The 14,800-nt window shown below is 43.9% G+C and overlaps 1 protein-coding gene across 1 annotated transcript in view; it reads right to left on the bottom strand.

Moving 5' to 3' along the window:
* The window catches only part of LOC141272039 (uncharacterized), a 59,963-nt gene extending 46,035 nt beyond the window's left edge, over positions 1-13,928 (bottom strand). The window contains exons 1-5 of the mRNA XM_073682328.1: positions 13,590-13,928; positions 7,706-7,874; positions 7,390-7,569; positions 7,182-7,305; positions 7,002-7,099 (exon numbers count right to left, since the gene is read on the bottom strand). Coding sequence (XP_073538429.1) covers positions 7,002-7,099; positions 7,182-7,305; positions 7,390-7,569; positions 7,706-7,783 — 480 coding nt within the window. The 5' untranslated portion in view covers positions 7,784-7,874; positions 13,590-13,928. The remainder of the gene's footprint in view (positions 1-7,001; positions 7,100-7,181; positions 7,306-7,389; positions 7,570-7,705; positions 7,875-13,589) is intronic.
* Positions 13,929-14,800: the final 872 nt, after the last annotated feature.

The following is a 14,800-nucleotide window of genomic DNA, read 5'->3' as shown; positions in this document are numbered from 1 at the left end:
ATACGTTCTGACGTATAGCCTGGGCCGAGATCCAGAGGTGGGGCAAATCACGCTGGAGGAGTGGTCTCAGATCAGGGACCTATGCACCCTTCTGCACAGTCTTGAAATGGCGACGAAGATGTTTAGTGCTGACGATGCCATTATCAGCATGACTATTACGGTGATTTACATGCTGGAGCACATGTTAAACAGAATTCGGAGTCAGGTGGTGGGACAAGAGGAGGTGGAGGAAGTAGAGGAGGAGTCGTATGCGGAAGGGATAACATCTCCAAGGTCCAGACGGTTGGCAGCACCAAGGCGGCAGGCATGGGAGGGTGGGGGAGAGGGATTAACCAGGGCGCATGGTAGCAGCCAAACTGTTGAGGAAGGTGCAGGAGCCGAGGAAGAAGTGGAGGACGAACTGGCAATGGGCATGGAAGACTCATCAGATGAGGGAGACCTTGATCACATTTCTGTTGTGCGAGGTTGGAGGGAGAGGGCAGAGGAAGGAAGCATAATTCTTACCTCGCTACCAACACAACAAGGACTTGGTCCTTCTGGATGCGCAAGACACATGAGTGCCTTCTTGCTGCACTACCTGCAACATGACCCCCGGATTGTCAGAATTCGAAGTAATCCCGACTACTGGGTTGCCACACTCTTAGATCCCCGGTACTAAAGTATATTTGCCGAAATAATTCCTGCCATAAAAAGGTATTGACGAATGCAGGAGTATCTGTTGCAGAATCTTACATGTGCTTTTCCACAAAACACCAGTGGTGCACTTCGTGAATCTCACAGTTCTAACTTGCCAACGGTGGGACTGTCGAGTCTTCATCACGCAAACAGTAACAGTAACACAGTATCTGCTGGTAACAGCAATTTTGTGGAATCGTTTCACCACTTTTTTAGACCATCCTTTGCAAGGCCACAGGAGACAAGAAGTCTGACACATAGTCAATGCCTAGAGAGGATGGTACAGGAGAATCTCCAAGTGAACATCGAAGCCATGACTGTGTCACTGGACCCTTGCTCATTTTCGTATTCCAATCTTGAAAAATCGCCGGAGCTCGCCACTCACGCCTTGGAGATCTTGTCATGCAATGCAGCCAGCGTTCTCTCTGAACGTGTGTTCAGCGCTGCTGGTGGTGTGCTGACAGATAAGCGCACGCGGCTGGCTGTCCACTGAGAATGTAGACAGACTCATGTTCATAAAGATGATCAAATCATGGATTCGCAAGGACATTTCTACCCCTGTGTCATCCTTGGGAGACTAAAAGCTTGGGGATTTGGTAAAATCACCTCACCATCCGTTTTAAGCAACAGTGGGGCAATTGATGCCACTTAACCCTAGAACGCATGACCATAAAAATCTACACTTTCACATACCTGGGGCCCTTTAGGCCCGTGTGCAAATAACATGGAATAACTCAAACTCAAATGACAAACAACTATATACATGAAGAATACCTAGAGTTTCAAAATTCTAACTAAAGCAATCTTGCAGAAAATAGAAAACAATTAACTGGGCGGGCCTGCAAGGCCACAGGTATGCGTTCTAGGGTTAAGTGGTGTCTGTGCCACAATTTTGGGAGTCCCCTTGCTGTGTCTTACGTGACGTTGGCATCGTCAATTCCAGGTGGGCTGGGTCGCACCCCCCCCCTTTTAACTGTAAGAAACTACATACACTATGGCTGGGGGTAACACAGATGGTTGAGTCTGAAGAGCTGTTTACTCAGAGGTCTGCTCCAAATCTTCAGTGTCTGCTAGTCAGCGTAGAATTTTTAACTGCATCTAGCCTAGGCAATACTTTAGGCGTAGTAGCCCAGCTGCGAAGCAAGCTGCACCGCCTGTGTATCTAATAAGAATTTTTAAATTAATCTAGCCTAGGCAGACTGTGGGGACCCCCAACCAAACCCAGATGCTCAGCCCCCCTACCGCCCCCCTTTCATGGACAACCCAATAATGTAACTCTTACAACTGGATGGGTGAGGATCGGTCACAGCTTTATTAACTCTTTATACTCATTCCATTAGAAAGGTATTTTATTTCTAAAATAATTCAGCTTGTTGCAGCATGCCCTGGGTCCCCACTCCGGCAAGTTGGCCAACAAGTGTAACTCTCCAACATGTCCTTTCTATTTCCAGGCCACGGAGGATCCAGCGTACTCGTATGCAGGACTCTGACCCCCACCCATCACTCTTCACGCTTGTTCCACTCCGTCCTGGAGTCCTGACAGGAATATGTCCAGTCCAATATCTATTAAGTGAACACCGTCGGGCCGTATGAGGCCTGCTTTATCTCCTTCCAGTTGTCGGTGTCGTATCACTACACCGCCTCTGTCTCTTCTAAATTTTGCCACCCGAATATTTATTACCCGCCTTGTCCATTCGATGGCCGTGATGTCTCGCGCACCTTGCCATACCGCTATCGGCACAATCTCTGACCATACTATAGCTAATTTTGTGAAAAATTCTCTGAAGCGCTCAGTGTCTAGTTTCATTATTGCCATTAGTTATGCGCTCTTGTGATGACCTAGGTTGTTTCCCCCGGCCTGTATAACTAAGATGACCGGACCTCTTGCCTCTCTCCCTACCTTGATTACCTCCATTAGTACCTGTGGCCATAGCAGGCCTCTAATACCTCTCCAGTTGAAATATGTGTTATGAAACTCTAATTTCCTCCCGCCTGGACGGACTTTCGCCCTTTTTTGTGCCCAATATATATACGAGTGGCCTATCACTCACACTGTTGGCTTAGCGTCACCTGTAAAAGAAACAAACCACGTTAGGATAACAAGTCCGGTCTTATGTATCTCGCCAAACACGTGGATCGCCATCTCCCTATCCTCTGAACTTCCGTTTCTGACAGTCCTGCTCTTGCTGCTTCCGTGGCCGCACCTATGCGGAATGAGTGTGTCCCGTAATCTTTGGGGTGGTTCCCTGCCGATGTTATGCATTTATTAAATATAGCTTGGAACAGGTATCTTGATAATGGAGTTCCATCAATGTGTGATACGAAGAAATTACTTTGTGATCTGATGGTTAGATATGTTTTTACTATTGTTACCCGACTCAGTGTACCGTTTGTGGGTTGTAGAAGTACCCAAGTACCCCTGCCCGCTGGAACCGTTTTCGATTGGTGTATGCGTACACGTATTGCATTATTGGCTATGACTACTTCCTGGTGTAATAAGCGTCCACTGGTGGTAATTTTGGATTGAGGGACTAATTCGCTTATACATAGCGCCCCGAAGAAGGCGATCACAAATGCAGTAGACATTAGTGTTGCTTCAAATTGTGAGTGTCATGTTAATGGTGTTAGGGATAAGATGTGAGAAATCAGTTTTAGTGACACGGGACGGGACCTCTACATTCCTGACTTGGCTGACCCCTTTTCCACCCTTTTATGGATTGTCTGATGATGAATCTCTTTGTCACATCTCCCCAATTCAGTAGTTGGAAGTGAAATGCTACTCCGGTCAGACACCGCTGCGCTGACGCCCCTGATATGCCCCTCATCATTAGCTGGTGGAGAAATTCTATGGTGACTTGTGATCTGGCTTGTTCACATTGGTCAACCCGTCTGCCTGCTACTAGTCGTGTCCACTCTTCCCATGCCTTACCGTATGCTTGCCACGTTGAAGGGGCAACTGACGCTCTGATTAATGGCATCAACTATTCGCCACTAGATCCCATAGGGAGGGTGGGCAACTGTTGCCCGCTGGGTGGGCGTTGTGGAAGAGCTCTGTGAAAATCTGCCAATTAAATTGTTATAAAGCGTTAGCAGCAGCTTTATACCCCTCAGCATAGTGGCTAGCGCGGACCCATACATTGTGTTTTAGGCACAGGAATACTAGCCTGCGTAGTAGGCCTAGCACTGGGAGAGACGATGATGCCATCTTATTAATGCAGTGCGCTAGGCTGGTGTTTTGTGTTATGAAGCGTATATTTTTGTTAGCCAGGCGCGCGCCCCATATTTCTATTGCTACCACTATTGGGAAAAATTATTTTCAGGGCTAGATGCAGCTAAAAATTATTATTAATTTCAAAGCTGGTGGAGCTTGGTATAGATGGCCTAATACAATGAGTCCCACACACTGCTAGAAGCCCAAATATTTTTTCAGAGGTAGATGCAGATAAAAATTATTTTTAATTTGCAACCTGATGGAGGTCAGTATAGATGGACTAATAGAGAAAGTCCCACACACTGCTAGAAGGCCAAATATTTTTTCAGAGCTAGATGCAGATAAAAATTATATTCAATTTGCAACCTGATGGAGTTCAGTATAGATGGACTAATAGAGAAAGTCCCACACACTGCTAGAAGGCCAAATATTTTTTCAGAGCTAGATGCAGATAAAAATTATATTCAATTTGCAACCTGATGGAGGTCAGTATAGATGGACTAATAGAACAAGTCCCACACACAGCTAGAAGCCCAAATATTTTTTCAGAGGTAGATGCAGATAAAAATTATATTCAATTTGCAACCTGATGGAGGTCTGTATAGATGGATTAATAGAACAAGTCCCACACACAGCTAGAAGCCCAATATTTTTTCAGAGGTAGATGCAGAAAAAAATATATTCAGTTTGCAACCTGATGGAGGTCAGTATAGATGGACTAATAGAACAAGTCCCACACACAGCTAGAAGCCCAAATATTTTTTCAGAGGTAGATGCAGATAAAAATTATTTTTAATTTGCAACCTGATGGAGGTCAGTATAGATGGACTAATACAACAAGTCCCACACACAGCTAGAAGCCCAATATTTTTTCAGAGGTAGATGCAGAAAAAAATATATTCAGTTTGCAACCTGATGGAGGTCTGTATAGATGGATTAATAGAACAAGTCCCACACACAGCTAGAAGCCCAATATTTTTTCAGAGGTAGATGCAGAAAAAAATATATTCAGTTTGCAACCTGATGGAGGTCAGTATAGATGGACTAATACAACAAGTCCCACACACAGCTAGAAGCCCAATATTTTTTCAGAGGTAGATGCAGAAAAAAATATATTCAGTTTGCAACCTGATGGAGGTCTGTATAGATGGATTAATAGAACAAGTCCCACACACAGCTAGAAGCCCAAATATTTTTTCAGAGGTAGATGCAGATAAAAATTATTTTTAATTTGCAACCTGATGGAGGTCAGTATAGATGGACTAATAGAGAAAGTCCCACACACTGCTAGAAGGCCAAATATTTTTTCAGAGCTAGATGCAGATAAAAATTATATTCAATTTGCAACCTGATGGAGGTCAGTATAGATGGACTAATACAACAAGTCCCACACACAGCTAGAAGCCCAAAATTTTTTCAGAGCTAGATGCAGAAAAAAATTATATTCAATTTGCAACCTGATGGAGGTCAGTATAGATAGACTAATAGAATGATGCTATGCCCAAAAGATTTTACTTCACTAGGTGCAGTAAAAAAATTGGTATTCTATACACAGGTGGTATATCTTGCAACACAGATAGGCTACTTCACTGACTAACATACTCTGCAATAGGCCAAAAAGGATTAGCTTTGCTAGATTCAGCCAAATGCTGTGAAAAAAACTTGCACAGCACTGGCACAGACCTGCCTGGCAAAAACTGATAGGAACTGATGTAACCTAGTCCTGAAAAGGACTCCAATTACAATCAGTCTTTACTCCCACAATCTATCTATTTAAGAGCACAGACCTGCCTGATAAAAGTCGTAGGAAATGCTGTAACCTAGTCCTTAAAAGGACTGCAATCACAACTATTCCCTACTCCCAAGCTATCTGTAGATTTGTGCGAAAATTGGCTTGAAATTAACAAGGTATAGCGCACACAGCAACAGCGGTGCCGTCTAACACGCAGCTGCAGCAGTGAGAAAATGGTGGCGACGGGGAAAATGGCTTGGTCTTATAGGGCAAGGACATGTGACATACACTGCCAATGACACATGCCCTTGCTTGTGTGAAAAAAAGCACTTCGCTCCATGTGTGCGCTGCTGATAGGCTGACAGATTGCACCTCCCCACTGCAAATGCGGGAAAGAGAAAAAAAAATGGAGATCTTCATTGTTCCTGCAGAGATCCATCCCCTGCCCCTCCCCCCACCCCGCTGTACACTCAAACTGCGTATTAACATTAATTTTCATCATTACTGAGAAAAAATCCAGTTATGATTTTGGTGCACGAACAGTTATCGAACATAACCTCGAACAGCCGAATTTTTCTCAAATTGTTCGTGTTCGCCGAACGGCTCGAACACCGCCCAAAACAGCTCAAATTTGAGATTGGCGAACAGTTCGAGTAGAACAACGCTCATCTCTAATAAAGACGTTAGGTAACGGACTAAAGTCAAAATACCGGAAGGATAGCAGATCAGAGCAAAAGGATTAGACAAATGGATGGTTAGAACAAGATCCAAGGTCAGACAGTGATAGATCAACAAGCAAGGCACAGGGAAAACAAACCACACAAAGCTGAAGCTACGGCTGGCAGCTATCTGGGACTGCTAACCCAGTTAAATAGCTGAGCAATCAAGGAAACAGGGAGCATCTGGCGACAGCTCAGCACCTCCCAGTCTCAGATTGTACGGCCGGGCTGTCAATAAAAACACAGACAGCTCAGCACGTCCTCGCAACTGTGTTTTTAATCACTGCGTCCTAAGACACATTGGGGGTGGAATCGTTACAACAGCTTTGTGCAGTAGTCAGAAATTAGATCCATGTTCACTGGATGTTTTTCCTCCATCAGAAAATTCTCCATGTACTCTCCACACCATTGCACATAAATAACTTTCAAAGTTGTTCAGATTACTTGTTTCTCCCATTATAATAAGTATTTACATTACAAAGATCCAAGGAAAACAAATTACTGATATTCTTCTGCACTCCACATTAACTAGTCTATACAGGTGTCTCTAATAAATTGCCCATTTAGTGTATAATACTGGGGGATAAAGCAAGATTGAACACAAGAACTTCACAGCCTTCTACACATCATAGATAAGATCTCATGACACCTTCTCTCCATCTACCTGATGATCCTCAGGAGCATTGGGATCTTCTTGGTTACAGTCCTGTGGAAGAAGAGGACGGGGACATCTCTCTGGTGTTGTCCTCTCACTGGATAGAACTGGAGAAAACAATACAGGGACTGAATTCATTCTTTACATACAGATAATTATAGGCCGTGTGTATTTAGTCCTCTCTATTACCTGGTGATGTGAGGGGCTGGGGAACCTCCATCATGACGTCCTTGTACAGATCTTTGTGTCCTTCTAAATACTCCCACTCCTCCATGGAGAAATAGATGGTGACATCATGACACCTCATAGGAACCTGACACATACAATGATACAGTCATCCCCACGATCCCTTCATAGCGTTACTGTATAAAATTTCCAGCATTCCCAGCAGTTTCACCTCTCCAGTCAGCAGCTCAATCATCTTGTAGGTGAGTTCTAGGATCTTCTGGTCATTGATGTCCTCATGTATCAGTGGGTGAGGTAGAAGCCCTATGATTGGACTCAGGGGTCTTACCCATCGCTCAGACACAGGGGCCTGACAGTGGTCACTAGAGGTCTTCTTCACGACTATGTAATCCTAGTTATGGAGAGACACATTAATAAATCTCACTACAGACATTTCCAGAGTCGTCACCTCTCACCTCTCCAGTTCTGTCCATCTGTTATTCCCATAGATAAGAATGATGTAATGTGACGTCATCAGAATCTCTCACCTCTCCAGTAAGCCGGAAGAGGATCTCAAGGGTGAGGTGTAATATCTTCTCCGCCATCATATCCCTGTTCCCATCCATCCTTGACAGATCAATCAGCAAAATTCTCTTTTATAGAAGATCCAGTATTGTAGGGACCCGAGTGGGCAGAAGATGTAACATCATAAAGATCCTATATAATAATACAATTTCTGGAGATAATAAGAGGAAACATATGGCCAATATGGGGTGATAGAATAAAACATCTACGCGTTCTTTCTATTTATGGACTGGAACATTTAATATCTTAGCAAGGCATCTCCTCCATATTTGAGTACAAGAATCTCCCACTCCCACACTACCTTTTCATCTCATCCTCTCTCTGTTGGAGTCCCTCAAGGCCCTGTCCTGGGACCCCTACTCATTGTAGATTATAAGCTTGCGAGCAGGGACCTTACTCCTAATGTAACTGTTTAAACTGTCTTACCTTGTATTGAATTTATTGTCTGTACATGCCCCCGCTTAATTGTAAAGTGCTGCGGAATATGTTGGCGCTATATAAATAAAAAAATATTATTATTATTATCTATACCTTTGGCCTGGGACAACTCAAAGTCCCATTGCTTCCAGTACCATCTATATGCTGATGACACTCTACCTCCATTTTACACCTTGATTTCTCCTAGTCTGTACACTTCAGAACAAAAACCCAGGGATACAAGGCTTTCTGTAAAAGGGTCATTTCCATGTGCAATATCACGATGTAGCATATGTAGATACATATATAAAACCAATCAATTCACTTCACACATCACCAATAATATTTACCAAATAATATCATTTATAAATTGTAATTCTAAGTATGTTGTTTATACCATCAATTGTGCTGCATGTAAAAAACAACTAGGAAATGGAAAAAGCATATTTCTGAGCAAATCTAGGGTTCTCAGACAGAAAATAATAATCACCCAAAAATCATTTTCAGGAGCATAACGTCATTTTTTGGATATTTATTCTGGTGATCTAACACATTTTTGTGCCTTTTGCATAGAAAAGGTTAACAGACACTGACCGTAGATGTAAGCTTCTAATGCGTGAAGCACGCTGTTTTTTTGACATGTGACATGGAAACCCGCACACCAGAAGGTCTAAATCAGTGTTTCCCAAACCCCATCCTCACGGCCCCCCACAGGTCATGTTTTCAGGATCTCCTTAGTATTACACAGGTAACTGAAGTATCATCAAGGCATCAGGTATTCTCTCACCTGTGCAATACTAAGGAGATCCTGAAAACATGACCTGTGGGGGGCCGTGAGGATGGGGTTTGGGAAACACTGGTCTAAATCATAAAACAGATTTAAAATATTTGCATTAGGGACATGAATTTTGTATTGTCATATATATGTCTAAAATAATTCTTGTTGCCACTCCTCTTTCATTTATATATAAATAAGTATGGCTTCAGAAATAGGTTACGATTAGGGACCCTTGCGGTTCGAAACACGTCACCGTATCCATGTGATTTTAATATTTTTTTTTACCGTTGTTTATAAACCCTTTACCCCCGAGGGTGGTTTGCACGTTAATGACCAGGCCAATTTTTACAATTCTGACCACTGTCACTTTATGAGGTAATTACTCTGGAACGCTTCAACGGATCCCCCTGATTCTGAGATTGTTTTTTCGTGACATATTGTACTTCATGATAGTGGTAACATTTCTTCGATATCACTTGCGTTTATTTGTGAAAAAAACGAAAATTTTGAAAATTTTGCAATTTTCAAAATTTGAATTTTTTATGCCCTTAAATCAAGGAGATATGTCACACAAAATAGTTAATAAATAACATTTCCCACATGTCTACTTTATATCAGCACAATTTTGGAACCCCAATTTTTTTTTTTTTTTATTAGGGAGCTATAAGGGTTAAAAGTTGACCAGCGATTTCTCATTTTTCCAACAAAATTTACAAAACCATTTTTTTAGGGACCACATCACATTTGAAGTCACTTTGAGGGGTCTGTATGACAGAAAATACCTAAAAGTGACACCATTCTAAAAACTGCACCCCTCAAGGTGCTCAAAACCACAGTCAAGAACTTTATTAACCCTTCAGGTGCTTCACAGGAATTTTTGGATTGTGGAAGAAAAAAATTAACATCTAACTTTTTTCACAAAAATGTTACTTTAGACCCAATTTTTTTTTATTTTCGTAGGGGTAACAGGAAAAAATGGACCCCAAAATTTGTTGTGCAATTTCCCCTGAGCACGCAGATACTCCATACGTGGGAAAAAAAAACACTGTTAGGAAGAGCTCAGAAGAGAAGGCGCCATTTGACTTTTTGAATGTAAAATTTGCATGAATAATTAGCGGACGCCATGTTGCGTTTGGATAGCCCCGGATGTGCCTAAACAGTGGAAACCCCCGGCAAATGACACCATTTTGGAAACAAGACCCCTCAGGGAACGTATCTAGATGTGTGGTAAGCACCTTGAACCCCCAGGTGCTTCACCGAAGTTTAGAACATTGAGCCGTAAACATTTTTTCACATTTTTGCAACAAAAATGTTTTTCAGCCTCCAATTTTTCATTTTCATGAGGGTAACAGGAGAAATTGCACCATGCAGTTTGTTGTGCAATTTCTCCTGAGCAAGCAGATAACCCATATATTGGGAAAAAACACTGTTTGGGCGCATCGCAGGGTTCGGAAGGGAAGGAGCGCCATTTGACTTTTTGAATCTAAAATTTAATTGAATACTTAGCGGATGTGCCCCTGATGTGCCTAAACAGTAGAAAAACCCCACAAGTGACACCATTTTGGAAACTAGGCCCCTCAGGGAACTTATCTAGATGTGTGGTGAGCACCCTAAACCCCCAAGAGCTTTGCAGAAGTTTATAACATGGAGCCGTGAAAATAAAAAAAAAATCTAACTTTTTCCACAAAAATAATGTTTTAGCCCCAATTTTTTTATTTTCACAAGGGTAAGAGGAGAAAATGGACCCCAAAAACTTTTGTGCAATTTCTCCTGAGTACGCCAATACCCCATATGTGGGGAAAATACAGTGTTTGGGCGCACGGCAGAGTTCAGAAGGGAAGGAGCATTGTGTGACTTTTTGAACGGAAAATTGGCTGGAATTGAGAGCAGACGCCATGTCGCGTTTGGAAAGCCCCTGATGTGCCTAAACAGTAGAAACCCCCCCACAAGTGACCCCATTTTGGAAACTCAAGGATTTTATCAAGGGGTATAGTGAACATTTTGAGTCCAGAGGTACGACACAGAATTTGATAACATTAGGTCATCATATTGAATAAGTTGTCATTAGTCTTGAGCGCAAGTGCTCACTACTTGAGTTTGCATCGGGTACTTGGGTATGCACCATGTATCGCGTGTGCTCGAGTGACATGCTTGAGTCCCCACTCGCATGTTTCACGGTTATTAGACACCCAAAAAAAAACATGCAGGGATCGATCGTGCATGGCAGGCAATCCCCGCGAGGTTTTTTTGGCCACGAAGCATATGGGGCAGAGACTCGAGCATGTCACTCGAGCACCCACGATACTCAGTGCATTCCTGAGCACCTGATGCAAACTCAAGTAGCGAGCATTTGCGCGCAACACTAGTCACCATATCGTCATTTTTTTTTTTTTAAACAAAAATCCCTAGCCGAACCCTAACCCTACCCTAACCCTAACACAACCCTGACCCTAGCGCAACCCTAACCCTAACCCTAGAGTTTCTTTTTTACGCCGTTCCTTGTGCGGTATAAGTGATTAGACGACTTTATTCATCGGGTCGGTGCGATTACAGCGATACCAGAATCATATCGGGTTTTTATGATTGACAGCTGTCACACACTAAAAGACGCATTTTTTTGCAAAATCTAGTTTTTGCATCGCCATATTTTGAGAGCTATAATTTTTCCATATTTTGGCCGACAGAGTCATGTGACGGCTTGTTTTTTGCGGGATGACTTTACGTTTTTATTGGTGCCATTTTTAGGCACTTGACATTTTTTTGATCGCTTTCTATTCTGATTTTTGGGAGGCAGAATAAACAAAAAACAGCAATTCCAGAATTTTTTTAATGTTTTTTTTTTTTTTTATGCTGTTCCGCGTGTGGTAAAATTGATAAAGCAGCGTTATTCTTCGGGTCAGTACATTTACAGTGGTACCACATTTATATAGTTTTTCTACATTTTGGCGCTTTTACACAATAAAAGCTATTTTATAGAAAAAAATATTTTTTCGCATCATTTTATTCTGAGAGCTATAACTTTTTTATTTCGGCTGATGGAGCTGTATGGCGGCTTGTTTTTTGCGGGACAAGATGACGTTTTCAGCGGTACCATTTTTCATTTAGACTCGTCTTTCTGATCGCATGTCATTTCATTTTTTGTTTGGCGGTATGATGATAAAGCATTGTTTTTTTGCTTCGCTTTTTATTTTATTTTTTTTAGCGTGTTCACTATCGAGGTTCACTAGTGGGACAATTTTATAGGTCAGGTCGTTCCGGACGCGGCGATACCAAATATGTGTACTTTTATTGTTAGGTCATACGTAAGAAAGGGGTTAATATTTTAGAATAAATATATTTTTAATTCTTCTGGGATTGCTTTATTAAAGTTATTGCTCCTTCAGTGATACTCGATCCAGGAACGAGCTGGGATTGCCTTCCATGCATCCCTCACTTACTATTTTGGATCTGAGAGTTACATTTAGCCTTGCGTGAGCTGACAAGTATTTTTTAATTGTTTTTCCTGAGGGTTGATCCTACTGACAGATTCCCTTTAAATAAGACTCATTATTAACCCTCATGCTGACGACACACAGATCTACCTCTCTGAACCCGATATCACCTCCCTACTAACCAGAATCCCACAATGTCTGTCTGCTGTTTCATCATCTCTTCTAGATTTCTAAAACTTAAACAAGGATAAAACAGAATTCATCATCTTTCCACCATCTCATTCATCGCCCCTACCTGACCTATCCATCAAAGTAAATGTCTGCTCACTCCACCCAGTCCCGCAAGCTTGCTGCCTCGGATATAGAAGCCCTTTCCACTTCTTGCCGACTCCAACTCAAAAATATTTCCCGGGTCCGCACATTCCTCAACCATGAATCTGCAAAAACACTACAGCATTCCCTCATCATCTCCCGCCTTGACTACTGCAACCTCCTGCTCTGTGGCCTCCCTTCTAAGGCTATGTGCCCACGTTGCAGAAATGAAGCAGAAAATTTCTGCTTCATTTCTGCAATTAAAAACACATGCGGAATTCCGCACGCGTTTATCGCTCGATTTCCACATGCGGAATTGCCTTGCGTTTTTTAATGCATTGCAAAAGGCAATTCCGCTTGCGGAAACGCAAAATTAATGAACATGCTGCAGATTTTTGAACGCAGCATAAACGCTGCGGAAAAATCCGCAGCATTTGCATAGAACTTGCGGAATCCCCTTGGAGACCATGGGGTGCGGATTACCTAGCGTTTAACAAGCGTTTACGCTGCGGAAATTCCGCAGCATAAACGCTTGAAAAACGCTACGTGGGCATGCAGCACTCTCGCACCCCTCCAATCTATCCTAAATTCTGCTGCCCGACTAATCCACCTGTCCCCCCGCTATTCCACGGCCTCTCCCCTCTGTCAATCCCTTCCCTGGTTCCCCATTACTCAGAGACTCCAGTTCAAAACCCTAACCTTGGCATGCAAAGCTATCCACAACCTGACTTCTCCATATATCTGTGCCCTAGTCTCCCGATACTTACCTGTACGCAACCTCCGATCCTCACAAGATCTCCTTCTCTACTCCCCTCTTATCTCCTCTTCCCACAATCGCATACAAGATTTCTCCCGTGCATCCGCCCTTCTCTGGAGCGTTGTACCCCAACATATCAGACCCTCGCCTACCTTGTAGATTGTGAGCCCTTGCGGGCAGGGTCCTCTCTCCTCCTGTATCAGTCGGTGTCTTGAATTGTTCAAAGATTATTGTACTTGTTTTTTATTACGTATACCCCTTTTTCACATGTAAAGCGCCATGGAATAAATGGTGCTATAATAATAATAATACGGAAAATAACAGAAGTTCTGGCTCCAGAGAAAGAGAAGAAACGTCTGTCAGTAAGTTATATGGGAACGAGAATAGAAATGCCACCAGCACTGAGGGGGTTAATAGTAATGGGGGATCTCCACATACCTCCACCTGCAGAGCCGCCACCACATATATGGCTGTTCTGTGCGCACAGGACCTGTGATGAGGTCACAGGAGGGGAGGAGTCAGGGGTCACATGATCAGGGGCCTCAGTGGATGCAGGACTCTGCTGTGCTGGTTGTCATGGTGCTGGATGAGGTGAAGTTTATGTGTGGGGTCAGGAGGGGTTTACAGTGTGGATGTAGCAGAGCCGCGTGTGTAATAGGTGTACGGAGCGAAGCCGCGTGTGTACGAGGTGTACGGAGCAGAGCCGCGTGTGTACGAGGTGTACGGAGCGGAGCCGCGTGTGTACGAGGTGTACAGAGCGGAGCAGCGTGTGTACGAGGTGTACGGAGCGGAGCCGCGTGTGTGCGAGGTGTACGGAGAGGAGCCGCGCGTGTACGAGGTGTACGGAGCGGAGCCGTGCGTGTACGAGGTGTACGGAGCGGAGCCGTGTGTGTACGAGGTGTACGGAGCGGAGCCGTGTGTGTACGAGGTGTACGGAGCGGAGCCGTGTGTGTACGAATTGTACGGAGCGGAGCCGTGTGTGTACGAATTGTACGGAGTGGAGCCGCGTGTGTATGAGGTGTACGGAGCGGAGCCGCGTGTGTACGAGGTGTACGGAGCGGAGCCGTGTGTGTACGAGGCATACGGAGCGGAGCCGCGTGTGTACGAGGTGTACGGAGCGGAGCCGCGTGTGTAATAGGTGTACGGAGCGGAGCCGCGTGTGTACGAGGTGTACGGAGCGGAGCCCCGTGTGTACGAGGTGTGCGGAGCCGCGCGTGTACGAGGTGTACGGAGCGGAGCCGCGCATGTACGAGGTGTACGGAGCGGAGCCACGTGTGTACGAGGTGTACGGAGCGGAGCCACGTGTGTACGATGTACGACGCGTATGAAGCGGAGCCGCGTGTGTACGAGGTTTACGGAGCGG

This window comes from Phyllobates terribilis, unplaced genomic scaffold (assembly GCF_046119375.1).
Source record: "Phyllobates terribilis strain yellow unplaced genomic scaffold, ASM4611937v1 Scaffold_5__5_contigs__length_657084704, whole genome shotgun sequence".
Classification (NCBI taxonomy): Eukaryota; Metazoa; Chordata; class Amphibia; order Anura; family Dendrobatidae; genus Phyllobates; species Phyllobates terribilis.
Note: the sequence above shows the minus strand (reverse complement) of the source record. Positions and strands in the feature narration are given on the sequence as shown.